Raw genomic sequence first — 27167 nt, 5'->3', positions numbered from 1 at the left:
ACAATGCGTGCCAATTTTCTGTAGACTAACAGTTGGGTGCGCTTATAGCTATTTTCATGATTTTTTTCACTGTTATAGCGCCACCAAGTGGCCAATTGTCACGATTTTTTTCATGTCAACTCAGATTGAGCTTATGAACATGTGTGCCAAGTTTAGCGAAAATATCTCTTTCCGCTCACAAGTTATAACCATTTTATAGTGCCACCAAGTGGCCAATTGTCATGTCTTTTTTTCACGTGACCTCAGAATGAGCTCATGAACATGTGTCCCAAGTTTTGCGAAAATATCTCATTCCGTTCACAAGTTATAACCATTTTATAGTGCCACCAAGTGGCCAATTGTTGCGATTTCTCTCAAGTGATCTCAGGTTGAGCTCTGGAAGATGTATCCCAAGTTTAGCAAAAAAATCTCTTTCTGTTCACAATTTATAACCGTTTTAGTAAAAGTGGCCATGGTGCCATCAAATATTTTGGTTCCCCTTATCGACCGTTAATTGAAATTTTGAATTTTTTGGATGATTATTGATTGACAGACTCCAGAGAATACTCAGGCAGTGGTTTGGTTCCGATCGGGCGAAAAACCTAGGAGAAGTTTGCAAAAATAGGTTTTTCAAAAAAATGCAATTTACTCGAAATTGGCGAAGGGCGAGCAAATCGGAGATAGCCATTTTGTCCGCCTCGAGCCAAGGATTCCAACGATATAAGACACTTGATCCTGGGACAAACGGTCTAAGAGTTATGAGCGATTTTGAACTTTTGGTTGCTGTAGCGCCACCTATGGGCCAATCGGGGTCATACTCTGATAGGTTGTCCCCACATTGAGGCCTACCATCTGGCCAGGTTTCAAGTCTCTAGGCCTTACGGTTTGTCCTGCACGATGCGTTTTACGAATCCTTACAATTACAATAGGGTTTCAGCATTTCATGCTTGAACCCCTAATAAGAATGAAGGCTTTTTGCCAGTTATAGCGCCACCTATGGTCCGATCTCCATGAAACTCTGCATGCTTCCTCACCGTGTTCTGACACATATGCTCATCAATTTTGGTGAAGTTCTGAGTTTTCCTTTGGGATTTATAGGCTTTTGAGTGTATTTTGCCACGCCCCTTTTCTAAATGACCCTGTTACAGCCACCCAAATGCCAAAGTTCAACTTTTTTTTGATAATTATTGATCTAGAGAGTCCAGAGAATTGTCCTAGACTGGTTTGGTTCCGATCGGGCGAAAAACCAGGGACTAGTTCGCAAAAGTATGTTTTGGACAAAATTCGACATAGCAGAAATGTTTCCCTGCCTACATCCAAATCGGAGATAGCCATTTTGTCCGCCTCGAGCCAAGGATTCCAACGATATAAGACACTTGATCCTGGGACAAACGGTCTAAGAGTTATGAGCGATTTTGAACTTTTGGTTGCTGTAGCGCCACCTATGGGCCAATCGGGGTCATACTCTGATAGGTTGTCCCCACATTGAGGCCTACCATCTGGCCAGGTTTCAAGTCTCTAGGCCTTACGGTTTGTCCTGCACGATGCGTTTTACGAATCCTTACAATTACAATAGGGTTTCAGCATTTCATGCTTGAACCCCTAATAAGAATGAAGGCTTTTTGCCAGTTATAGCGCCACCTATGGTCCGATCTCCATGAAACTCTGCATGCTTCCTCACCGTGTTCTGACACATATGCTCATCAATTTTGGTGAAGTTCTGAGTTTTCCTTTGGGATTTATAGGCTTTTGAGTGTATTTTCCCACGCCCCTTTTCTAAATGACCCTGTTACAGCCACCCAAATGCCAAAGTTCAACTTTTTTTTGATAATTATTGATCTAGAGAGTCCAGAGAATTGTCCTAGACTGGTTTGGTTCCGATCGGGCGAAAAACCAGGGACTAGTTCGCAAAAGTATGTTTTGGACAAAATTCGACATAGCAGAAATGTTTCCCTGCCTACATCCAAATCGGAGATAGCCATTTTGTCCGCCTCGAGCCAAGGATTCCAACGATATAAGACACTTGATCCTGGGACAAACGGTCTAAGAGTTATGAGCGATTTTGAACTTTTGGTTGCTGTAGCGCCACCTATGGGCCAATCGGGGTCATACTCTGATAGGTTGTCCCCACATTGAGGCCTACCATCTGGCCAGGTTTCAAGTCTCTAGGCCTTACGGTTTGTCCTGCACGATGCGTTTTACGAATCCTTACAATTACAATAGGGTTTCAGCATTTCATGCTTGAACCCCTAATAAGAATGAAGGCTTTTTGCCAGTTATAGCGCCACCTATGGTCCGATCTCCATGAAACTCTGCATGCTTCCTCACCGTGTTCTGACACATATGCTCATCAATTTTGGTGAAGTTCTGAGTTTTCCTTTGGGATTTATAGGCTTTTGAGTGTATTTTCCCACGCCCCTTTTCTAAATGACCCTGTTACAGCCACCCAAATGCCAAAGTTCAACTTTTTTTTGATAATTATTGATCTAGAGAGTCCAGAGAATTGTCCTAGACTGGTTTGGTTCCGATCGGGCGAAAAACCAGGGACTAGTTCGCAAAAGTATGTTTTGGACAAAATTCGACATAGCAGAAATGTTTCCCTGCCTACATCCAAATCGGAGATAGCCATTTTGTCCGCCTCGAGCCAAGGATTCCAACGATATAAGACACTTGATCCTGGGACAAACGGTCTAAGAGTTATGAGCGATTTTGAACTTTTGGTTGCTGTAGCGCCACCTATGGGCCAATCGGGGTCATACTCTGATAGGTTGTCCCCACATTGAGGCCTACCATCTGGCCAGGTTTCAAGTCTCTAGGCCTTACGGTTTGTCCTGCACGATGCGTTTTACGAATCCTTACAATTACAATAGGGTTTCAGCATTTCATGCTTGAACCCCTAATAAGAATGAAGGCTTTTTGCCAGTTATAGCGCCACCTATGGTCCGATCTCCATGAAACTCTGCATGCTTCCTCACCGTGTTCTGACACATATGCTCATCAATTTTGGTGAAGTTCTGAGTTTTCCTTTGGGATTTATAGGCTTTTGAGTGTATTTTGCCACGCCCCTTTTCTAAATGACCCTGTTACAGCCACCCAAATGCCAAAGTTCAACTTTTTTTTGATAATTATTGATCTAGAGAGTCCAGAGAATTGTCCTAGACTGGTTTGGTTCCGATCGGGCGAAAAACCAGGGACTAGTTCGCAAAAGTATGTTTTGGACAAAATTCGACATAGCAGAAATGTTTCCCTGCCTACATCCAAATCGGAGATAGCCATTTTGTCCGCCTCGAGCCAAGGATTCCAACGATATAAGACACTTGATCCTGGGACAAACGGTCTAAGAGTTATGAGCGATTTTGAACTTTTGGTTGCTGTAGCGCCACCTATGGGCCAATCGGGGTCATACTCTGATAGGTTGTCCCCACATTGAGGCCTACCATCTGGCCAGGTTTCAAGTCTCTAGGCCTTACGGTTTGTCCTGCACGATGCGTTTTACGAATCCTTACAATTACAATAGGGTTTCAGCATTTCATGCTTGAACCCCTAATAAGAATGAAGGCTTTTTGCCAGTTATAGCGCCACCTATGGTCCGATCTCCATGAAACTCTGCATGCTTCCTCACCGTGTTCTGACACATATGCTCATCAATTTTGGTGAAGTTCTGAGTTTTCCTTTGGGATTTATAGGCTTTTGAGTGTATTTTGCCACGCCCCTTTTCTAAATGACCCTGTTACAGCCACCCAAATGCCAAAGTTCAACTTTTTTTTGATAATTATTGATCTAGAGAGTCCAGAGAATTGTCCTAGACTGGTTTGGTTCCGATCGGGCGAAAAACCAGGGACTAGTTCGCAAAAGTATGTTTTGGACAAAATTCGACATAGCAGAAATGTTTCCCTGCCTACATCCAAATCGGAGATAGCCATTTTGTCCGCCTCGAGCCAAGGATTCCAACGATATAAGACACTTGATCCTGGGACAAACGGTCTAAGAGTTATGAGCGATTTTGAACTTTTGGTTGCTGTAGCGCCACCTATGGGCCAATCGGGGTCATACTCTGATAGGTTGTCCCCACATTGAGGCCTACCATCTGGCCAGGTTTCAAGTCTCTAGGCCTTACGGTTTGTCCTGCACGATGCGTTTTACGAATCCTTACAATTACAATAGGGTTTCAGCATTTCATGCTTGAACCCCTAATAAGAATGAAGGCTTTTTGCCAGTTATAGCGCCACCTATGGTCCGATCTCCATGAAACTCTGCATGCTTCCTCACCGTGTTCTGACACATATGCTCATCAATTTTGGTGAAGTTCTGAGTTTTCCTTTGGGATTTATAGGCTTTTGAGTGTATTTTGCCACGCCCCTTTTCTAAATGACCCTGTTACAGCCACCCAAATGCCAAAGTTCAACTTTTTTTTGATAATTATTGATCTAGAGAGTCCAGAGAATTGTCCTAGACTGGTTTGGTTCCGATCGGGCGAAAAACCAGGGACTAGTTCGCAAAAGTATGTTTTGGACAAAATTCGACATAGCAGAAATGTTTCCCTGCCTACATCCAAATCGGAGATAGCCATTTTGTCCGCCTCGAGCCAAGGATTCCAACGATATAAGACACTTGATCCTGGGACAAACGGTCTAAGAGTTATGAGCGATTTTGAACTTTTGGTTGCTGTAGCGCCACCTATGGGCCAATCGGGGTCATACTCTGATAGGTTGTCCCCACATTGAGGCCTACCATCTGGCCAGGTTTCAAGTCTCTAGGCCTTACGGTTTGTCCTGCACGATGCGTTTTACGAATCCTTACAATTACAATAGGGTTTCAGCATTTCATGCTTGAACCCCTAATAAGAATGAAGGCTTTTTGCCAGTTATAGCGCCACCTATGGTCCGATCTCCATGAAACTCTGCATGCTTCCTCACCGTGTTCTGACACATATGCTCATCAATTTTGGTGAAGTTCTGAGTTTTCCTTTGGGATTTATAGGCTTTTGAGTGTATTTTGCCACGCCCCTTTTCTAAATGACCCTGTTACAGCCACCCAAATGCCAAAGTTCAACTTTTTTTTGATAATTATTGATCTAGAGAGTCCAGAGAATTGTCCTAGACTGGTTTGGTTCCGATCGGGCGAAAAACCAGGGACTAGTTCGCAAAAGTATGTTTTGGACAAAATTCGACATAGCAGAAATGTTTCCCTGCCTACATCCAAATCGGAGATAGCCATTTTGTCCGCCTCGAGCCAAGGATTCCAACGATATAAGACACTTGATCCTGGGACAAACGGTCTAAGAGTTATGAGCGATTTTGAACTTTTGGTTGCTGTAGCGCCACCTATGGGCCAATCGGGGTCATACTCTGATAGGTTGTCCCCACATTGAGGCCTACCATCTGGCCAGGTTTCAAGTCTCTAGGCCTTACGGTTTGTCCTGCACGATGCGTTTTACGAATCCTTACAATTACAATAGGGTTTCAGCATTTCATGCTTGAACCCCTAATAAGAATGAAGGCTTTTTGCCAGTTATAGCGCCACCTATGGTCCGATCTCCATGAAACTCTGCATGCTTCCTCACCGTGTTCTGACACATATGCTCATCAATTTTGGTGAAGTTCTGAGTTTTCCTTTGGGATTTATAGGCTTTTGAGTGTATTTTGCCACGCCCCTTTTCTAAATGACCCTGTTACAGCCACCCAAATGCCAAAGTTCAACTTTTTTTTGATAATTATTGATCTAGAGAGTCCAGAGAATTGTCCTAGACTGGTTTGGTTCCGATCGGGCGAAAAACCAGGGACTAGTTCGCAAAAGTATGTTTTGGACAAAATTCGACATAGCAGAAATGTTTCCCTGCCTACATCCAAATCGGAGATAGCCATTTTGTCCGCCTCGAGCCAAGGATTCCAACGATATAAGACACTTGATCCTGGGACAAACGGTCTAAGAGTTATGAGCGATTTTGAACTTTTGGTTGCTGTAGCGCCACCTATGGGCCAATCGGGGTCATACTCTGATAGGTTGTCCCCACATTGAGGCCTACCATCTGGCCAGGTTTCAAGTCTCTAGGCCTTACGGTTTGTCCTGCACGATGCGTTTTACGAATCCTTACAATTACAATAGGGTTTCAGCATTTCATGCTTGAACCCCTAATAAGAATGAAGGCTTTTTGCCAGTTATAGCGCCACCTATGGTCCGATCTCCATGAAACTCTGCATGCTTCCTCACCGTGTTCTGACACATATGCTCATCAATTTTGGTGAAGTTCTGAGTTTTCCTTTGGGATTTATAGGCTTTTGAGTGTATTTTGCCACGCCCCTTTTCTAAATGACCCTGTTACAGCCACCCAAATGCCAAAGTTCAACTTTTTTTTGATAATTATTGATCTAGAGAGTCCAGAGAATTGTCCTAGACTGGTTTGGTTCCGATCGGGCGAAAAACCAGGGACTAGTTCGCAAAAGTATGTTTTGGACAAAATTCGACATAGCAGAAATGTTTCCCTGCCTACATCCAAATCGGAGATAGCCATTTTGTCCGCCTCGAGCCAAGGATTCCAACGATATAAGACACTTGATCCTGGGACAAACGGTCTAAGAGTTATGAGCGATTTTGAACTTTTGGTTGCTGTAGCGCCACCTATGGGCCAATCGGGGTCATACTCTGATAGGTTGTCCCCAAATTGAGGCCTACCATCTGGCCAGGTTTCAAGTCTCTAGGCCTTACGGTTTGTCCTGCACGATGCGTTTTACGAATCCTTACAATTACAATAGGGTTTCAGCATTTCATGCTTGAACCCCTAATAAGAATGAAGGCTTTTTGCCAGTTATAGCGCCACCTATGGTCCGATCTCCATGAAACTCTGCATGCTTCCTCACCGTGTTCTGACACATATGCTCATCAATTTTGGTGAAGTTCTGAGTTTTCCTTTGGGATTTATAGGCTTTTGAGTGTATTTTGCCACGCCCCTTTTCTAAATGACCCTGTTACAGCCACCCAAATGCCAAAGTTCAACTTTTTTTTGATAATTATTGATCTAGAGAGTCCAGAGAATTGTCCTGGACTGGTTTGGTTCCGATCGGGCGAAAAACCAGGGACTAGTTTGCAAAAGTAGGTTTTGGACAAAATTCGACATAGCAGAAATTTTTCCCTGCCTACATCCAAATCGGAGATAGCCATTTTGTCCGCCTTGAGCCAAGGATTCCAACGATATGAGACACTTGACCCTGGGACAAACGGCCTAAGAGTTATGACCGATTTTGAACTTTTGGTTGCTGTAGCGCCACCTATGGGCCAATCGGGGTCATACTCTGATAGGTTGTCCCCAAATTGAGGCCTACCATCTGGCCAGGTTTCAAGTCTCTAGGCCTTACGGTTTGTCCTGCACGATGCGTTTTACGAATCCTTACAATTACAATAGGGTTTCAGCATTTCATGCTTGAACCCCTAATAAGAATGAAGGCTTTTTGCCAGTTATAGCGCCACCTATGGTCCGATCTCCATGAAACTCTGCATGCTTCCTCACCGTGTTCTGACACATATGCTCATCAATTTTGGTGAAGTTCTGAGTTTTCCTTTGGGATTTATAGGCTTTTGAGTGTATTTTGCCACGCCCCTTTTCTAAATGACCCTGTTACAGCCACCCAAATGCCAAAGTTCAACTTTTTTTGATAATTATTGATCTAGAGAGTCCAGAGAATTGTCCTAGACTGGTTTGGTTCCGATCGGGCGAAAAAACAGGGACTAGTTCGCAAAAGTAGGTTTTGGACAAAATTCGACATAGCAGAACATTTTCCCTGCCTACATCCAAATCGGAGATAGCCATTTTGTCCGCCTTGAGCCAAGGATTCCAACGATATAAGACACTTGACCCTGGGACAAACGGCCTAAGAGTTATGACCGATTTTGAACTTTTGGTTGCTGTAGCGCCACCTATGGGCCAATCGGGGTCATACTCTGATAGGTTGTCCCCAAATTGAGGCCTACCATCTGGCCAGGTTTCAAGTCTCTAGGCCTTACGGTTTGTCCTGCACGATGCGTTTTACGAATCCTTACAATTACAATAGGGTTTCAGCATTTCATGCTTGAACCCCTAATAAGAATGAAGGCTTTTTGGCAGTTATAGCGCCACCTATGGTCCGATCTCCATGAAACTCTGCATGCTTCCTCACCGTGTTCTGACACATATGCTCATCAATTTTGGTGAAGTTCTGAGTTTTCCTTTGGGATTTATAGGCTTTTGAGTGTATTTTGCCACGCCCCTTTTCTAAATGACCCTGTTACAGCCACCCAAATGCCAAAGTTCAACTTTTTTTTGATAATTATTGATCTAGAGAGTCCAGAGAATTGTCCTGGACTGGTTTGGTTCCGATCGGGCGAAAAACCAGGGACTAGTTTGCAAAAGTAGGTTTTGGACAAAATTCGACATAGCAGAAATTTTTCCCTGCCTACATCCAAATCGGAGATAGCCATTTTGTCCGCCTTGAGCCAAGGATTCCAACGATATGAGACACTTGACCCTGGGACAAACGGCCTAAGAGTTATGACCGATTTTGAACTTTTGGTTGCTGTAGCGCCACCTATGGGCCAATCGGGGTCATACTCTGATAGGTTGTCCCCAAATTGAGGCCTACCATCTGGCCAGGTTTCAAGTCTCTAGGCCTTACGGTTTGTCCTGCACGATGCGTTTTACGAATCCTTACAATTACAATAGGGTTTCAGCATTTCATGCTTGAACCCCTAATAAGAATGAAGGCTTTTTGCCAGTTATAGCGCCACCTATGGTCCGATCTCCATGAAACTCTGCATGCTTCCTCACCGTGTTCTGACACATATGCTCATCAATTTTGGTGAAGTTCTGAGTTTTCCTTTGGGATTTATAGGCTTTTGAGTGTATTTTGCCACGCCCCTTTTCTAAATGACCCTGTTACAGCCACCCAAATGCCAAAGTTCAACTTTTTTTTGATAATTATTGATCTAGAGAGTCCAGAGAATTGTCCTGGACTGGTTTGGTTCCGATCGGGCGAAAAACCAGGGACTAATTTGCAAAAGTAGGTTTTGGACAAAATTCGACATAGCAGAAATTTTTCCCTGCCTACATCCAAATCGGAGATAGCCATTTTGTCCGCCTTGAGCCAAGGATTCCAACGATATGAGACACTTGACCCTGGGACAAACGGCCTAAGAGTTATGACCGATTTTGAACTTTTGGTTGCTGTAGCGCCACCTATGGGCCAATCGGGGTCATACTCTGATAGGTTGTCCCCAAATTGAGGCCTACCATCTGGCCAGGTTTCAAGTCTCTAGGCCTTACGGTTTGTCCTGCACGATGCGTTTTACGAATCCTTACAATTACAATAGGGTTTCAGCATTTCATGCTTGAACCCCTAATAAGAATGAAGGCTTTTTGCCAGTTATAGCGCCACCTATGGTCCGATCTCCATGAAACTCTGCATGCTTCCTCACCGTGTTCTGACACATATGCTCATCAATTTTGGTGAAGTTCTGAGTTTTCCTTTGGGATTTATAGGCTTTTGAGTGTATTTTGCCACGCCCCTTTTCTAAATGACCCTGTTACAGCCACCCAAATGCCAAAGTTCAACTTTTTTTGATAATTATTGATCTAGAGAGTCCAGAGAATTGTCCTAGACTGGTTTGGTTCCGATCGGGCGAAAAAACAGGGACTAGTTCGCAAAAGTAGGTTTTGGACAAAATTCGACATAGCAGAACATTTTCCCTGCCTACATCCAAATCGGAGATAGCCATTTTGTTCGCCTTGAGCCAAGGATTCCAACGATATAAGACACTTGACCCTGGGACAAACGGCCTAAGAGTTATGACCGATTTTGAACTTTTGGTTGCTGTAGCGCCACCTATGGGCCAATCGGGGTCATACTCTGATAGGTTGTCCCCAAATTGAGGCCTACCATCTGGCCAGGTTTCAAGTCTCTAGGCCTTACGGTTTGTCCTGCACGATGCGTTTTACGAATCCTTACAATTACAATAGGGTTTCAGCATTTCATGCTTGAACCCCTAATAAGAATGAAGGCTTTTTGGCAGTTATAGCGCCACCTATGGTCCGATCTCCATGAAACTCTGCATGCTTCCTCACCGTGTTCTGACACATATGCTCATCAATTTTGGTGAAGTTCTGAGTTTTCCTTTGGGATTTATAGGCTTTTGAGTGTATTTTGCCACGCCCCTTTTCTAAATGACCCTGTTACAGCCACCCAAATGCCAAAGTTCAACTTTTTTTTGATAATTATTGATCTAGAGAGTCCAGAGAATTGTCCTGGACTGGTTTGGTTCCGATCGGGCGAAAAACCAGGGACTAGTTTGCAAAAGTAGGTTTTGGACAAAATTCGACATAGCAGAAATTTTTCCCTGCCTACATCCAAATCGGAGATAGCCATTTTGTCCGCCTTGAGCCAAGGATTCCAACGATATGAGACACTTGACCCTGGGACAAACGGCCTAAGAGTTATGACCGATTTTGAACTTTTGGTTGCTGTAGCGCCACCTATGGGCCAATCGGGGTCATACTCTGATAGGTTGTCCCCAAATTGAGGCCTACCATCTGGCCAGGTTTCAAGTCTCTAGGCCTTACGGTTTGTCCTGCACGATGCGTTTTACGAATCCTTACAATTACAATAGGGTTTCAGCATTTCATGCTTGAACCCCTAATAAGAATGAAGGCTTTTTGCCAGTTATAGCGCCACCTATGGTCCGATCTCCATGAAACTCTGCATGCTTCCTCACCGTGTTCTGACACATATGCTCATCAATTTTGGTGAAGTTCTGAGTTTTCCTTTGGGATTTATAGGCTTTTGAGTGTATTTTGCCACGCCCCTTTTCTAAATGACCCTGTTACAGCCACCCAAATGCCAAAGTTCAACTTTTTTTTGATAATTATTGATCTAGAGAGTCCAGAGAATTGTCCTGGACTGGTTTGGTTCCGATCGGGCGAAAAACCAGGGACTAATTTGCAAAAGTAGGTTTTGGACAAAATTCGACATAGCAGAAATTTTTCCCTGCCTACATCCAAATCGGAGATAGCCATTTTGTCCGCCTTGAGCCAAGGATTCCAACGATATGAGACACTTGACCCTGGGACAAACGGCCTAAGAGTTATGACCGATTTTGAACTTTTGGTTGCTGTAGCGCCACCTATGGGCCAATCGGGGTCATACTCTGATAGGTTGTCCCCAATTTTGGTGAAGTTCTGAGTTTTCCTTTGGGATTTATAGGCTTTTGAGTGTATTTTGCCACGCCCCTTTTCTAAATGACCCTGTTACAGCCACCCAAATGCCAAAGTTCAACTTTTTTTTGATAATTATTGATCTAGAGAGTCCAGAGAATTGTCCTAGACTGGTTTGGTTCCGATCGGGCGAAAAACCAGGGACTAGTTCGCAAAAGTAGGTTTTGGACAAAATTCGACATAGCAGAACATTTTCCCTGCCTACATCCAAATCGGAGATAGCCATTGTGTCCGCCTTGAGCCAAGGATTCCAACGATATAAGACACTTGACCCTGGGACAAACGGCCTAAGAGTTATGAGCGATTTTGAACTTTTGGTTACTGTAGCGCCACCTATGGGCCAATCGGGGTCATACTCTGATAGGTTGTCCCCAAATTGAGGCCTACCATCTGGCCAGGTTTCAAGTCTCTAGGCCTTACGGTTTGTCCTGCACGATGCGTTTTACGAATCCTTACAATTACAATAGGGTTTCAGCATTTCATGCTTGAACCCCTAATAAGAATGAAGGCTTTTTGCCAGTTATAGCGCCACCTATGGTCCGATCTCCATGAAACTCTGCATGCTTCCTCACCGTGTTCTGACACATATGCTCATCAATTTTGGTGAAGTTCTGAGTTTTCCTTTGGGATTTATAGGCTTTTGAGTGTATTTTGCCACGCCCCTTTTCTAAATGACCCTGTTACAGCCACCCAAATGCCAAAGTTCAACTTTTTTTTGATAATTATTGATCTAGAGAGTCCAGAGAATTGTCCTGGACTGGTTTGGTTCCGATCGGGCGAAAAACCAGGGACTAGTTTGCAAAAGTAGGTTTTGGACAAAATTCGACATAGCAGAAATTTTTCCCTGCCTACATCCAAATCGGAGATAGCCATTTTGCCCGCCTTGAGCCAAGGATTCCAACGATATGAGACACTTGACCCTGGGACAAACGGCCTAAGAGTTATGAGCGATTTTGAACTTTTGGTTGCTGTAGCGCCACCTATGGGCCAATCGGGGTCATACTCTGATAGGTTGTCCCCAAATTGAGGCCTACCATCTGGCCAGGTTTCAAGTCTCTAGGCCTTACGGTTTGTCCTGCACGATGCGTTTTACGAATCCTTACAATTACAATAGGGTTTCAGCATTTCATGCTTGAACCCCTAATAATATATATTCAAAATTTGACTTGCCATAGATAGGAATCAAAAGGAATTTAAAGAAAAAAAATATTTAAAAAGGAATTCAATGATTGTCCTGACAAAGGTAAGGTTTAAAATGGAACTGAACATCGTAAGTATTATTCGGTTCCAATATTGAAAAATTGGCCGGTGCCATTTTAAAATATATAAAAAAAATAAAAAAAAATTAAATTCAAATATATTCAAAACTGTGCTAGCCAGACATGCGCAAGAGAACTCAATTTAGATTTGATTCCCATGTTTTTTGCTTGAATGGTTTTAAATTGCCTGAATGCTTAGTCACTTCTCTTCTCTGATGATGAGGGCGGGGCAACCTGTCACTCACATGAGATCCACCAATAGCAAACCACAAACATCCAATCAATCACTCACAGACTGAATCAAGCCCCACCCACATTTGTTCTTGTTCCAGAAGCGTTTCAACTTCCGTTTTCTGCATAAAAGGTGAAATATGCAGTTTCAGCCACAGCTGTTTATTTTTTTGAGGCTGTAAAACAATATAAACTGGAACATTTGTCTTTCTGAATGGGAGCAAGATGATATGGTACTGAAGCATTCATTGTAGCGTGTTGCGTCTCAATGCCCCGTTCGCTTTGACGTGTTTATGACCCGTTTAATTTCTGATGGTCTAAATTACGATGGTCTAAGTAGACTGCGACTGGAAGCTAGAATTTTACTTTGTAATGTGTTAAATATGCATATTTTTCTTACACAAACTCATCGCTTCACTTCAGAAGGCCTTTATGAACCCCCCGGAGCCTGTGAAGTTTGTTTATGATGGATAGATGCACTTTTATCATGGACAGATGCACTTTTATCATGGATAGATGCACTTTTATCATGGATAGATGCACTTTTATCATGGATAGATGCACTTTTATCATGGATAGATGCACTTTATGATGGATAGATGCACGTTTTTGAGCTCCAATCTGTTGGTTGCAATCCACTGCCATTATAAAGCTTGGAAGAGCCAGGATATTTTTTTTTATATAACTCTGATTGTATTCGTCTGAAAGAAGAAAGTCATATACACATAGGATGACTTGAGGGTGAGTAAATCATGGGCTAATTTTCATTTTAAAGTGAACTACTCCTTCAATGTTTAAAGGCCCTTGCAAACTAAAGAAAGTTCTGATGGAGCGTTTGAACAGGTAGAAATGTGTACGGTGTGTTTTGAGGGTGTTGATAGATGGAATACAGCGAATTGGAAAGCACATTTGGGACTTTTTAGTGAAATAGCTTGGGATCATTCTCACTGTGCCAGCAGGGATTCGTCCAGGCCACCAGGCAATGGCTGGTTCCCTCATCCCACCTTCAAATGTAGTCTCTTTCCCACAGAGAAACGGGCCGTTGCTGCCACCTGAGGATGAAAACGGACAAGACAGGATCACAAACTCAAAGCCTTGACTGTGGAAGGCAATTCATCTCTGACAAATCATCTTTACTACAAAAGAGACCCATGACACAAAGAAATTGAATAGGTGTATTGGGAGCGTACATGAAAGATGAGTTGAGAGAGCAGAACGACACTGAAAAACAGCTAGATACAATGGCAATGATAAAAATGTCCACGGGCACATGTGTACATAGACCAGAAATGGAAAAAAAGCAGGGCTGTGTAGACAAATGAACCTGAGCCTCCTCTAAAAATGCATTTAGAATAAACAAACAGTATTGGAGAGCAACTAACTAATGACATTGTTAATTTAATTGCATTTTATCAATAGAATGAAAGTAGCTCAGAGGAACAAGCCAACTTTTTTCCCTAATCACAAAATAATAATAATAATAAATGACACATAATGTGTCAAATTACACATACATGTCATATATATATTAACTTATTAAATATAAATTAATAAACTGGTGTAAAATGGATTAAATTCATTACATAAAAAATATATTTAAAAAAAAATTATATTATGCCATTTTAAAGGTTCCTTATTTGGTTTTGGAGTCTCCTACAATACATTTACATGCATCCAAGGTAAAAAAATACATTACTTTTCTCATGATATACATTGCAGCATCACCTCATTTCTCATACTGTCTGAAAATGGTTCGATCAAGGATTCAGTCTCTCTAAACCCCGCCTCTCTGAGAGCCTGCTCTGCTCTGATTGGTCACATGGCCCAGTCTGCTGTGATTGGTCAAACACGTACAGCACATGTCAGAAACCAAACGCTCATTAGCATATCTGAATTTAAGCTCCGGATCTTCCTCTGCACTTGATACACAGTGATACGAACAGTAATGATGCCGTTGATTTTTTTCCGGTATCAATTCCAGCGCGAGTCTTAATCTTATATAAGAGCATCAAAAGTGGATTCGCAGCGTCTTCTCGACATGAACAACACGAACCAAACTCTTCCAGTCTCAGATAAACTACAGTGTTTGAGGGCGGGGCAAAGAGACGCTGTTCAGCCAATCAAGACCATAGCCTGGAATTATGCAAATTAGTTACATTGTTAGACTGGAATTATTGATGACACGTTTCAGCAGTTCAGAATCAATTCTTTCTTTTAGGAGACAATACATTTGTATTTTGATCTTTAAACATTCACAAACAGCAACATCACACACCGCATGAACGGTAATATCCAAAAAAGCACAATGGGGCACTTTTAATAAAAAATTCAGCTTTCTCATGCATCACCACTGATTTGGAGATCTTTATCCAAATCAATTATTTTAATTCCCTAACTAAATAAAAGCTGGCAAAAACTGTGATAGGTGTGTTAATGTTAGTGTGAATGGTTTCGCACTTTGTCTTGGTCCAGACATCACCGCTGCCCCGTTATCAGAAGTGAAGAACACAAATGTGTTGTTGTGGATTCCCAGACTGACCAGTCGTTCCAGAATCTGGCCAATGCTGTAATCCAGCTCCATCACGGCATCACCATAACTATAAGACAAATCACACACCTCAATCATTAAATTATTACAGTTTAAATTAATACCTTTTTTCGCTAACTGTGATTTTGTATATGTGCATTTCTGAAATACATAACTAAGACAGTCACCTCTGATAACAGATCACTGTAAATTGTAATGTGGACTCATGCATTTTATGTAAAACTGCTTTGAAATGATGTGTATTGTGAAAAGCGCTATACAAATAAATGTGAATTGAATTCAACCATTAAAAATTACCCCAAATAACCTTCAGTGGCTCTAACCCGGACAGCATAACAAATTCTGTCAAATTAGCCCACTTTGAAACCTGTGACAGATGGATGTGATGTATGGAGGATGATAGATGTCTGGGATATAGATGTGCGCTGGTTATAAAACTTTAAGATGTGGCGTGTCAGGCTGAATCCCTCCACCGCCAGCACCTGGGCTAATACCCCTCAGCCTTGATCCATTCCTCTGTCAACACAAACCTCATTTAGCATTCTGAAGGAACGTATGCTTACTGAAGCCTCAGTATTCAAAAGCACTGGACTGAATACTAAACAGCTGCAGACAAGACTACCAATGAAGCCTCCGGCACTCATTCTTGCCTCCGAGCAGGAAAAATAACATCTCATTAATCAACCATTTCTATATTACAAAACAGGAATGCACAGAAGCAGAATTTTTGGCCAAAACGATAATGAGTTATGTAATTAGATTACTTTTTAAGTAACAAGTAATGCATTACTTTTGAATTTACAACAAAATATCGGGGTTACTTTTTCAAACAAGTAACTTAAGTCGATAACCGATATACTGGCCAATAAACCTATAGCAGATACTGATAAGCGAATACCGATAATTCTTTATATTTAAAAAGCCGATAACTGATATATTGGCCGATAAACCTAAAGCGGATACTGATAACCGATAATTATTTATATTTAAAAAGCCGATAACCGATATATTGGCTGATAAACCTATAGCATCTAGATTTTTTTACAAGTAAAATCAGACAATTAAATTTTTTATGCACATTACAAAACATAAAAAACGTAAATTATTTAATTATTTAAAAACTTTTGACCAGTAGTGTAAAGTAATCGCACACCTTTTCTATCCAAACCATATTCTCACTTACCGCTAGGGCTGCACGATATTGAAGAAAAATGCGATAACTCATTAAATAATGCGATATTCGATATGCGATACGATAATGCTTAAAGTATGTAAGATAAACTTAAATTATCTTTAAAATACATGTCAAATGATATAACCTACATACGTGTTTCACATTCTTTCTGTGGCGAGAAAACATCCATACAACTTCTGACAGTGAGCATCAGTGTTTTACTGTAGTGTAAGAAGTGTTATTTTAACATCAGTGTAAACCTCGGGGTTCAGGGGTTCAGGTTATCCTACATTAGGGTTATTCAACAACACAAACTGAATAATCAAAAGTAAAAATAAAACACTGCTTAGTTTTCACTGTATGAATTAAATATATCCTGATTCTTATTAAAGCTACAAAAGTTATTCAACCGAGATCAGCGAGTGTCTTTGTCTTTTGCTCATGATTGCAAGCCATTGTGATATATACATTTGCGATATTTCAATAATTTTGATATATATGACCCTGGACCACAAAACCAGTCACATGGGTACTTTTTTTTGGTCATTTTTTTCATGGGTCTGAATAAATAAGCTTTCTATTAATGTATGGTTTGTTATGATATGACAATATTTGGTCGAGATATGACTATTTAAAAATCTGGAATCTGAGGGTGCAAAAAAAATCGAAACATTTTTCGCAACATCGCGATTGTGCTGCATTCACTCACAAAAATAAATGTTTTATATATTTACGGTAGGAAATTGACAAAATATCTTCATGGAACATGATCTTTACTTAATATCCTAATGATTTTTGGCATAAAAGAAAAATCGATAACTTTGACCCATACAATGTATTGTTGGCTATTGCCACAGATTCACCCGTGCGACTCGTGACTGGTTTTGTGGTCCAGGGTCACATATTGTGCAGCCCTACTTACCGCCCCCTCTGACTCTTTCCAAGGAAGTGTTTTGAGGCGTAAACAGGCGCGTGAGTTGCATCTGGAGCCCAGTAGAGAAAGAAGGGCCGCTGGGCCGTGGCTTGCCGAGAGATAAAGTCCAAGCCTTCCTGGAGACAGATAGAATCAAAACCAACATCAGGCACATCCCACAGTGCATCTGTCCAAGACTGATCCGCACAAATAAACATTAATCGAGCCAATGAACAGGAAAACTCACCTCCAGATAGATTTGGGTGATGTTGGATTCCCCTGTTTTCACATTAATCTCAAACTCTTCGTAATACCTGCAAAAAACACAGATCATCTAAACGTTCTGCTTCCTGCAGATCTAATGAGACCATCACCACAAACTCATTTCAGAACCATATGAGCTCTTGTTCCAAATGACAAGCTTCCTAAACCAAGTGCTGCACCAGGGTGTGATTAGGAAGTGAATTTGAAGAGGTAAATTGCGAGATTGTGTCTCAGAAGACACGCGCGTTGTGAGAAGGAGCTGAGGCGTGGACTCTCTTATGCTCCGGCTGTTCCAGGTGTCCTAACACACCGCTAACGCAACCCGCCATCTCTTGGGTGTACACGTGTGTGTTTGTCTGACCAGGCTCAAACACGCCACGCTGATTAAACCCACTGCTAAGCGCAAAACTAGCCCTATCGCCAGAGCCAATGACCCAGAATGCACAAACAGTATGGGTGTTTTGGAAGGAACAAATAGGCAGAAAATGAGATGCTACACTGCAGCTAGTACAAAACGAGGAAAAAGGAAATTCACTTCACCAAACAATGTGAAGCAATTCAAGATTTTTACACTTTCTGAAGAAAATTTTAATGATGCTCAGTGTTGCCAGGGTGGCGATTTTCACACACAATTGGGCTACTTTGAAAAAACGAAAGAGTTTTTTTGGGCTACTTTTAAAGGTGCTTGACTTTCAACTCCATCCCCGCCATTGACGGAATTTTTCCGGCTTTCCGCATTTTCACTGTTATACGGTAGGGGCCGCTATTACGCATCTTCAGAAAGAGTACTGAATCTTCTGATCAAAACACAGGCGAGGGAAAAACAGAAACCAGCAAATGTAAGCAGATGCATAATTATGTAAAATAACGCGATCATCAACATTAAAAATCTTCTTCCAGCCTGTCCAGTTAGAGCACCATGGCCAGCAGTGAGTACCATCCAACCGTTCCCTTCAATTACCTCTCTTGCACGTACAGATGTCATAGAGATGAGGGCTTTTTACATTTGCCAAAATTAAACTGTATTGGGGGATTGTTTGCCCAGGTGAGAACAAAATATCACAAAAGTAACGCAACGTAACTCATTACTTTACATAAAAAGTAACTAGGTAATGCAATTAGTTATTTTTTAGGGAGTAACACAATATTGTAACACATTGCTTTTAAAAAAGTAACATTCAAACAATCAAGTAACAAAGTGACATAATAGGCAGTTTGACTAAATTTAAAAGTAAGGATGCACCGATATGAAAATTTTGGGCAATACTGATAACTGATATATTAGCTGATAAACCTATAGCGGATACTGATAACCGATAATTCTTTATATTTAAAAAGCCAATAACCGATATATTGGCTGATAAACTTATATCAGATACTGATCACCGATAATTCTTCATATTTAAAAAGCAGATAACCGATATATTGTCCGATAAACCTATAGCAGATACTGATAACCGATAATCCTTTATATTTAAAGAGCCAATAACCGATATAGTGGCCGATAAACTTATATCAGATAATGATAACCGATAATTCTTCATATTTAATAAGCCGATAACCGATATATATATATTGGCTGATAAACCTATAGCAGATACTGATAACCGATAATTCTTTATATTTAAAAAGCTGATAACTGATATATTGGCCAATAAACCTATATCAGATACTGATTACTGAGAATTCTTCATATTTAAAAAGCCGATAACGATATATTGGCTGATAAACCTATAGCAGATACTGATAACCGATAATTCTTCATATTTAAAAAGCCGATAACGATATATTGGCTGATAAACCTATAGCAGATACTGATAACCGATAATTATTTATATTTAAAAAGCCGATAACGGATATATTGTCCGATAAACCTATAGCGGATACTGATTACTGATAATTCTTCATATTTAAAAAGCCGATAGCCGATATATTGGCCATGATTTACAGCATGTTGCTATGCGGTTTCTGAGGTGTTCTTAGCAAGCATTATGTTTGTACCTCACCTTCCCTTCATTTCAGAGTTGTTGTAGACGGGTATATTGGGACGAAGCCTGTCATTGTAGGGGCCGAAATGGCAGTTCGGGGCACCAAACCATTCGTCAAAGCCACGCTTCAGAGGCAAGTATTGAGTTCTGTGCCCAAGGTGCCTGAGTTAGGAGATAAAGATGAAAAACTCTTATAAAGAAAAGTAAATGCCTATGCAATATGGAGTGTGTACACTGTGCAGAAAAAATTACATTTTATCAATACAATTATTTTCAGGATTCTTTGATGAATAAAGTTCAAAAGAGCAGCATTTATCTGAAACTGAAAGCTTTTGAAACATTATACACATTCGTTCAAAAGTAAAAAAAAATACATTTTACAATAACAAAGAAATTAATATTTTTCATTCAGCAAGGACACATAAAATTGATTAGAAGAGACAGAAAAGACATCAAGACAAAGACTGTTCTTTTGAACTTCATATCCATCAAAGAATCCTGAGAAAAAAGAAAAAACTACATGTTTTCAACATTGATAATAATCATAAATGTTTCTTGAGCATCAAATCACAATATTAGAATGATTTCTGAAGGATCATGTGACACTGAAGACTGGAGTAATGATGCTGAACATCAGCTTTGATCACAGGAATAAATTACATTTTACAATATTCACAAAGAAAACAGTTATTTTAAATTGTAATAATGCTTCACGTTATTAGTTTTGCTGTATTTTGTGGATCTAATAAATGCAGCCTTGGTGAGCAGAAGAGACTTATCTTTAAAAACATAAAAAAATCTTACCGATCTACAACTTTTGAGCGGCATCCACCAGTACTGAATTTATCCGCCAAAATATGCTGATACTGATTTTTACATAAAACTAGCACAAATTAAATTAAATTACGATATGAAATTCTCCGAAGATAGAAGCTTTTTCTGGAATTGAAAATGCATTCTACTGTCTGAAACGTTTCACTTTCCTTCATCATATTCTGTCATATCCCATATCATTATTCCGCAGGGAATCTCACCACTTTCCAACGATCTTGCTGACATAATCTTTCTTTTTCAGCAGTTCTGGAAGCAGGATCTCGTCCTGAGATATTCCCCCCACTATCTCCTGAGGTGTGTATGCTGTGGGAGAGACAATACATTTCGTTACTTTATACATTATTGTGTTACTTTTTCTCACCTGGGCTTGGCTTGGCTTGCTTGTTTTATTATACTAAAGTGCACTTTCTATTTAACACCAAGTGCAAATAGGCAGAGGCTATTTACAGTAACCAGACAAAATTACAAAAGAAACCTGTCTGATAACAGGATGTAATCCGCCTTTTTCCAAACTCTTCCGAATTCTTCTCCCTTTTCCCAACGCATTATCATTAGCATTGCATCCTTCTCAAGAGCATTTAATAATATTTGACTTTTCTGATTTTTTGGCCCATTTTACCTGTAAAAGAAAACCTGCTTAATAATTTTGCACACCTGAATATATGCCGTTTTTCACTTCCAGCCCTCCTTAACAATTATAAATCACTTATAAATTATTAAAATACCTAAATAATAGTAGTTATTAAGATTAATGTGGTTTGGAATTGGCTAAATGTACTTGGAAAAAAAATATGATCAGAATATCAACTTGCATAATAATTATGCACACACTGTATTTACACCTAATAATAGGCCTCTGAGTGAACTGTAAGGGGATTTACAGTCAAAGACCCAGAGCCAGATATGATGAATGAAGACCTGGAGTCAGAATTATAATAAATTGAAGAAAAGTTCAAGATAGTTTGCATTTTCATCAGCAGAAGTTCAGCTTCAATACTCACAAGGAGTTCACAGGCCGACCAAAAAAAATGTAATATATATATATATATATTGGTGAATGTAAAGGCCCTTTCGATATGAATAAGCCTCAGGCTGAAGGAAATGCAAATTCACATCAGAGAATGCAGGAAAAAAAAATACTGAAGTGGTGTCAGTTAAATGGGAAAACAAAGTGTTACTTATTTAAAAAACTCAGATATTTAGTTTATGTAATCAGATTACTTAAAAAAAGTAATCTGATTACATAACTTGCGTTACCCCCGACACTGATTATAGGAGTGCGCTATAAAGTCGTAAGAGGAGTTACTTAGTTTTCCCATTTATTGACTGACAGTAAAAAAGTAACCCAAAAGTAACGTAACGCATTACTTTTCTAAAAAAGTTAATAAGTAACGCAATTAGCTACTTTTTAAGGGAGTAACGCAATATTGTAATGCATTACTTTTCAAAGTAACTTTCCCCAACACTGGTTATCAGTTTATCTTATTTGAAAAAGTAACTCAGATATTTTGTTGTGAATTTTAAAAGTAGTGCGTTACTTTACTAGTTACTTGAAAAGTATTCTGATTACGCAAAAGTAACGTAACTCATTACCTTTCTAAAAAAGTAACTAAGTAACGCAATTAGTTACTTTTTAAGGGAGTAATGCAATATTGTAATGCATTACTTTTCAATGTAACTTTCCCCAACACTGAAGGTAAGTGGGTTTAATGTGGGATCACATGCCAAACTGGTCCCAAAAAGAGAACAGATTAGATTATTTGGGTATGTTGGCTGATGGAAACCACTTTCTGCAGCTGGTAAGAGTGGAAAATAAGTAACGCAAAATCTGACTGCATAACTCAAGTTACTTGTAAATAATTACACACAACACTGCTGATAACAGGGAAGGAGCAAATGTTTTCCGATCGTACCATTCCTAGCATGAGCATTGGTGGTGTAGAATCCGTTACGCACCGGAAGTCTTCCAGTAAGCAGAGAAGCCCTGGCTGTGGAGTAAAACACACAAATTATGCATATTACGCATATTACGCAATTATAAACATTAAAGATTAGGTGTGTAATGATGCCCTCATGTCACGATTCGATACATATCACGATACTGAACTCACGATATGACATTATTGCGATACTCAGACATATGATAAAAGGTTAACAAAAAATTTACTGTTGCTAAATCTGGTATTACATTGGTGTGTAAATGAATAGGCTTGGACTTGGTGCTGAAACCCAAAGCACAGGACAATAGAGACACCAGAATAACAATATTCATGATTCTGAAGCTGAAAATACAGAATTATTGTAGATGAATATGCTTGCACTCTTTCACTGACTAGATTTATTTAAATAATGTCGGACACTTTATACTGGTAACAAGACATTTGGCATTATCAGGACCCGCAAATATTCCCCCATTGCATTATTATACATTATATTCAACATTAATATAGTAGTTTAATGTAGAACTTTCATTAAAACTCTGTAAACTTTAATTTTTTCTCACACAGTAATTTTAATTGTGGGTGAACTATCCACAATAGGCTACATATTGTTGCATTTTTGTATTGCGATATATCATAACTAGGCATGTGCCGGTATCAAATTTTCATGCTGCGATTAATTGATTGAGCTTTTATCACGGTATACGGTATTATCACGATATTTTAATTGCTATAATTATTAAAGGTTAAAAATTAACAAATTAAATTAAATACAATTTAGTTTTCATTATAATAAATTATGACACAAGTAAAAATATAATACAAATGTAATATAGTGCACATATTTAGCAAAATACTCCTAGCTATTTTTTCTAGTCAACTAACGTGTTGGTCATTAAATGGCTTTCCTGAGGTAAATGTAACGTTCTGTGACATAATTGTTCACCTGCAGTTTTATTGACCTCTTTGGTTGAAAAACACTGATCGATATTATGTATGAGGCATAAATTTCGGTAAGTTGTACTGTATCTTTAAATAAAAAGTAACAGAGGATCGGTTTGCTTGAACTGAGGCGTTACAGCGATCGGTCACGTCACATTTACAAGCGCCAAAACGGTATTTTGTCTGAATTTCGTAATAAAATGGACAGAACATGAGAGCTGAGAATTTTTTTCATATCAAAAGTAACCTGCTCTGTCCAGTCTGTCGGTGTCAGTGTCCTCTTTGCTCCGTGATTTTTCTCTGCGTGAGAAAATGGATGTGTGGCGCGAAAGCGTGTGAAAAGTGTTGATGGCGTGAGTCTCACACTGAATGTGTAGAGTTGACAGCCCTGCTTTTAGAAGGGGGATAAATCGTCGGCAGCGTTCCTCCTTCCGCCATGCTTCTTCTCCATGTGAGGATTACATTAGACTAGAGCGCGCACTGCGCCGCATGCACACAGTGCTTCATGTGGGGATTGTTTACATCAGAGTGCGCACGTGTTTCGCGCAGCATATACGCAGTGTTTGTTTAAGCGGTTGATGGAAAATAAGCTAATGCGCGTTCTATAAATATAAATTCTTATCTATTATTTTTCACGGTATTTTGAAGTGCCCGCGATAACAATATCGTGCATATTCATTACCGCGATTTATCGGATTACCGAATACCGGCACATGTCTAATCATAACACGATATATTGTTACACCCCTATGATACAAAACACATACCTGTACTTGTATAAAATGGTGCAACTCCTATAAACTTTTGTTTTGCAAGAGCAAACTAAACTAAAACGTTTTTGCACTGTACTAATGCAAACTCTTGCTTGCTCTTCAGGAATAAGTGTAAAAATCAAATCAAAGATGAGTATGCTCGTCCACAACACGTATGCATTCCCTGGAATATAAATCGTATGGTATTTAAGACTTGATTTCAAAGAGAGAGAGAAAGAAAAGAGGCGCTGGACACGAGAGAGCTCACCCTGGATATGAGGATTAGGAAGTTCTCCTCTATCTACTTTGTGATTAAAATACTAATTAAGCTTCTGAAGCAAAAGCTCTATAATGACGGCAGGTACGACGAGCGCTCCAGGCTCCTTCATCTCACACGTGTGAGATTAACAATTGATTAAGCCTTATTTGCTTAAAAATTAATTAGAATAGAAAAGAGGACTAAAAGAAGATCTGCTCTGCATAGCAAGTCCATTCAAATTTCCCAAATTATGCATAATTAGCATATTTCAGAACTGCCGGTGTATTATCCATATTAGCATAATAAGTTGTGCTCTCACTATCATGCGGCCGCACACGTCTCGTGTTCTCACGTGGAATTAAAACGCATGAAGAATATGAAGAATAGTGGATGAAAACAATTATAATAAACAGTCAAATATTTGCAATTGCATTGTGATACTAATTACATATTGTTAGCCTCTCAATTTAAATCATATATTCAATATGTCACCGCGAACAAAATATGTAAAAAAAAAAAATTAATTTCTTAAGAAAAAAGAAATGCATTGAAATTTTTGAAGGATATACTGTATAATGAATGCTTCATATATTATTTGTAGGGCTGTCAAGTGATTAAAGATTTAAAATTGCAATTTAATCACGCATCTAATCTGGCTGAGAGATCATTTAAAGTCATTCTTGTGTTAAATGAGAAAAGCATCAAATAGACATTTAAAAAAATAAATATTTTATTTAAATCAATGTGACAGAGTTGCAATTGCGAAAAAAAAAAAAGTCAGAATTGCACGTTTATTTCTCGTATAACACACTTTATAACGCACAATTGCGAGTTTATATCTCACAGTTCTGATTTTATAACTCACAAAAGTCGCAATTAGGAGATAAAAAGTCGCAATTACCTTTTAAAATGTTTTATTTTGTGGCTACAGCACTTAAATCAAATAACTAACATGACTTTATTTACTTTATTGTTTGCTTGGAATAGTAAAATAAATACCTACATTTATTTCCAGGATGATAACCTGATATAAATGAGCGATAATAAGCCAGTTTAAAGTGTTTACCGTGGTCAGAGTACAGTACTGTACAGTAAACATACGCCGCTCATTACTCCAACAGAACACAGCGGTTATGATGGAGAGATAAAGGAGCACATCAAATAAACCAACTTTCTAAGTTATGTTATATAACTATTAAGTTACTATTTGAGTTAAGTTATAATATTTTCTTCTATTATTTTGATGTTTTTTTTTTTATTATTATTCTGTTTATCCCAAGCTTTGGCAATATTGTATTATTTACAGTAATGCCAATAAAGCAGTTCTGAACTGAACTGGATGAAGACGTACAGGGGGAACACAGAGGGTTTGCAGCGTAGAAGTTCGGGAACAGCATTCCCTGAGCGGCCATCAGATCCAAGCTCGGGGTTTCCTTGGACGGCTCCCCGAACACTCCCAGATCACCCCATCCCATCTGCACACACACACACACACACACACACACACACACACACACACACACACACACACACACACACACACACACACACACACACTGAGCATCAGCATACAATTCATGGTAAATATATATATATATACAGTAGTCAACATTTGAACTGGATCAAAAAAGTTCATTAAAGTTGTCCTAAGACAAAAAAGGGTATTGTTAAAAATTCATGTATAACTTTGATGAAAGGTTTGGATCCACTTCAAATGTTGACTCAAAAATCTCTAGGTATGGTGAATGCTATGAGATGATGTGGGGCTATTTTAATTCCAAAGGCCAAGGGAACTTTATCAGGATCCATGAAGTAACTGGCCTCTAAAAATAAAAATCTGCCTGCCTCTATGGGAATTTAACATAGGGGTGTCCAGACTTATGCACCCTGTATTTTAAGGAAGAACATTTATTTATTTACGATACATTATTCAAAATTGGTGTCCTTAAAGGTTGGATTTTTCCAATTTTTTTAAATTAAGGCATTAAGTTCAATTTCCAAAAGATGATTTTTTATTCCTCTTTTTAGTCAACTTTAGCATGGGTGTCTAAACTTATGCATAGCACTGTATATAGATGGATGGATGGATGGATGGATGGATGGATGGATGGAGAGAGAGAGAGAGAGACAGAGAGAGAGAGAGACAGACTAAAAGTTTGATTAAACCATCAAAATATGAGGAAAATATTTAATATTGTGGTGAAAATCCATGTTGTTTATGTGTCTATGTGGTGTTTTTAATATGCTTTAAGACAAAGCATGTGTAAATTCATAAGTCGACTCCATTGCTGAGTATTTCCTCCTTAAAACTGCAGTGAACCAAAGACAGTCTCAAAAACACGCTTTGAAATCGCTGGTGTTTCTGACGTCACAAACTACCTTGTAACCAATCAGATCAACGTGTGATCGTCAACCAGTGGATCTCTGAGCTGAGCGAGTGAGTGGAGGCGGGGCTCATTTGCATATTCATAGAACAGCATATACTAAATGAGGCAAGGGTGTCGAGTTACATTCAAGATATTTTAAGGCAAGAATAATTGTTCTTTTTTTTTCCAAGGAAAAAACTTTAAAAAATGTCATTTTGGTAGTTAAAGATGAGTTTTACAAAAAAGGAAAAACTACAGCTACAGGTTTTATTTTAATGTGCAAAAATAATGCAGGGGGGAAAACAAAAAGCTCACAGGAAAAAGCAAACATAACCAGTTATTAATATTTCATTGGTTCTCTCTGTTTTTGCATCATGTGTTCATAATTTCTTTGTATGACAGCCTGGGCAAAAATATTTGATACATATACAGATATTCATTATAAATCAGCATGATGATGATGATGATGTTTGGATCATAAA

The 27167-nt window shown here is 39.5% G+C and overlaps 1 protein-coding gene across 3 annotated transcripts in view; it reads right to left on the bottom strand.

Moving 5' to 3' along the window:
- Positions 1-27167, bottom strand: part of galns (galactosamine (N-acetyl)-6-sulfatase) — a 62624-nt gene that overhangs the window by 33759 nt on the left and 1698 nt on the right. For all 3 annotated transcript variants that reach the window (XR_014605397.1, XR_014605398.1, XM_084108669.1), the window contains exons 2-9: positions 25671-25794; positions 22340-22414; positions 20627-20729; positions 19611-19754; positions 17588-17654; positions 17350-17477; positions 15163-15302; positions 13654-13757 (exon numbers count right to left, since the gene is read on the bottom strand). Coding sequence is in view for 1 of the 3 variants with exons in the window: in XM_084108669.1 (XP_083964795.1) it covers positions 13654-13757; positions 15163-15302; positions 17350-17477; positions 17588-17654; positions 19611-19754; positions 20627-20729; positions 22340-22414; positions 25671-25794 (885 nt within the window). In the remaining 2 variants the exon portion in view is untranslated. The remainder of the gene's footprint in view (positions 1-13653; positions 13758-15162; positions 15303-17349; positions 17478-17587; positions 17655-19610; positions 19755-20626; positions 20730-22339; positions 22415-25670; positions 25795-27167) is intronic.

The sequence above is a fragment of the Abramis brama genome (assembly GCF_963993115.1).
Source record: "Abramis brama genome assembly, chromosome: 3".
In the NCBI taxonomy this organism is placed as follows: Eukaryota; Metazoa; Chordata; class Actinopteri; order Cypriniformes; family Leuciscidae; genus Abramis; species Abramis brama.
The sequence above is the reverse complement of the archived record's forward strand: the minus strand, read 5'-3'. Positions and strand labels throughout refer to the sequence as shown.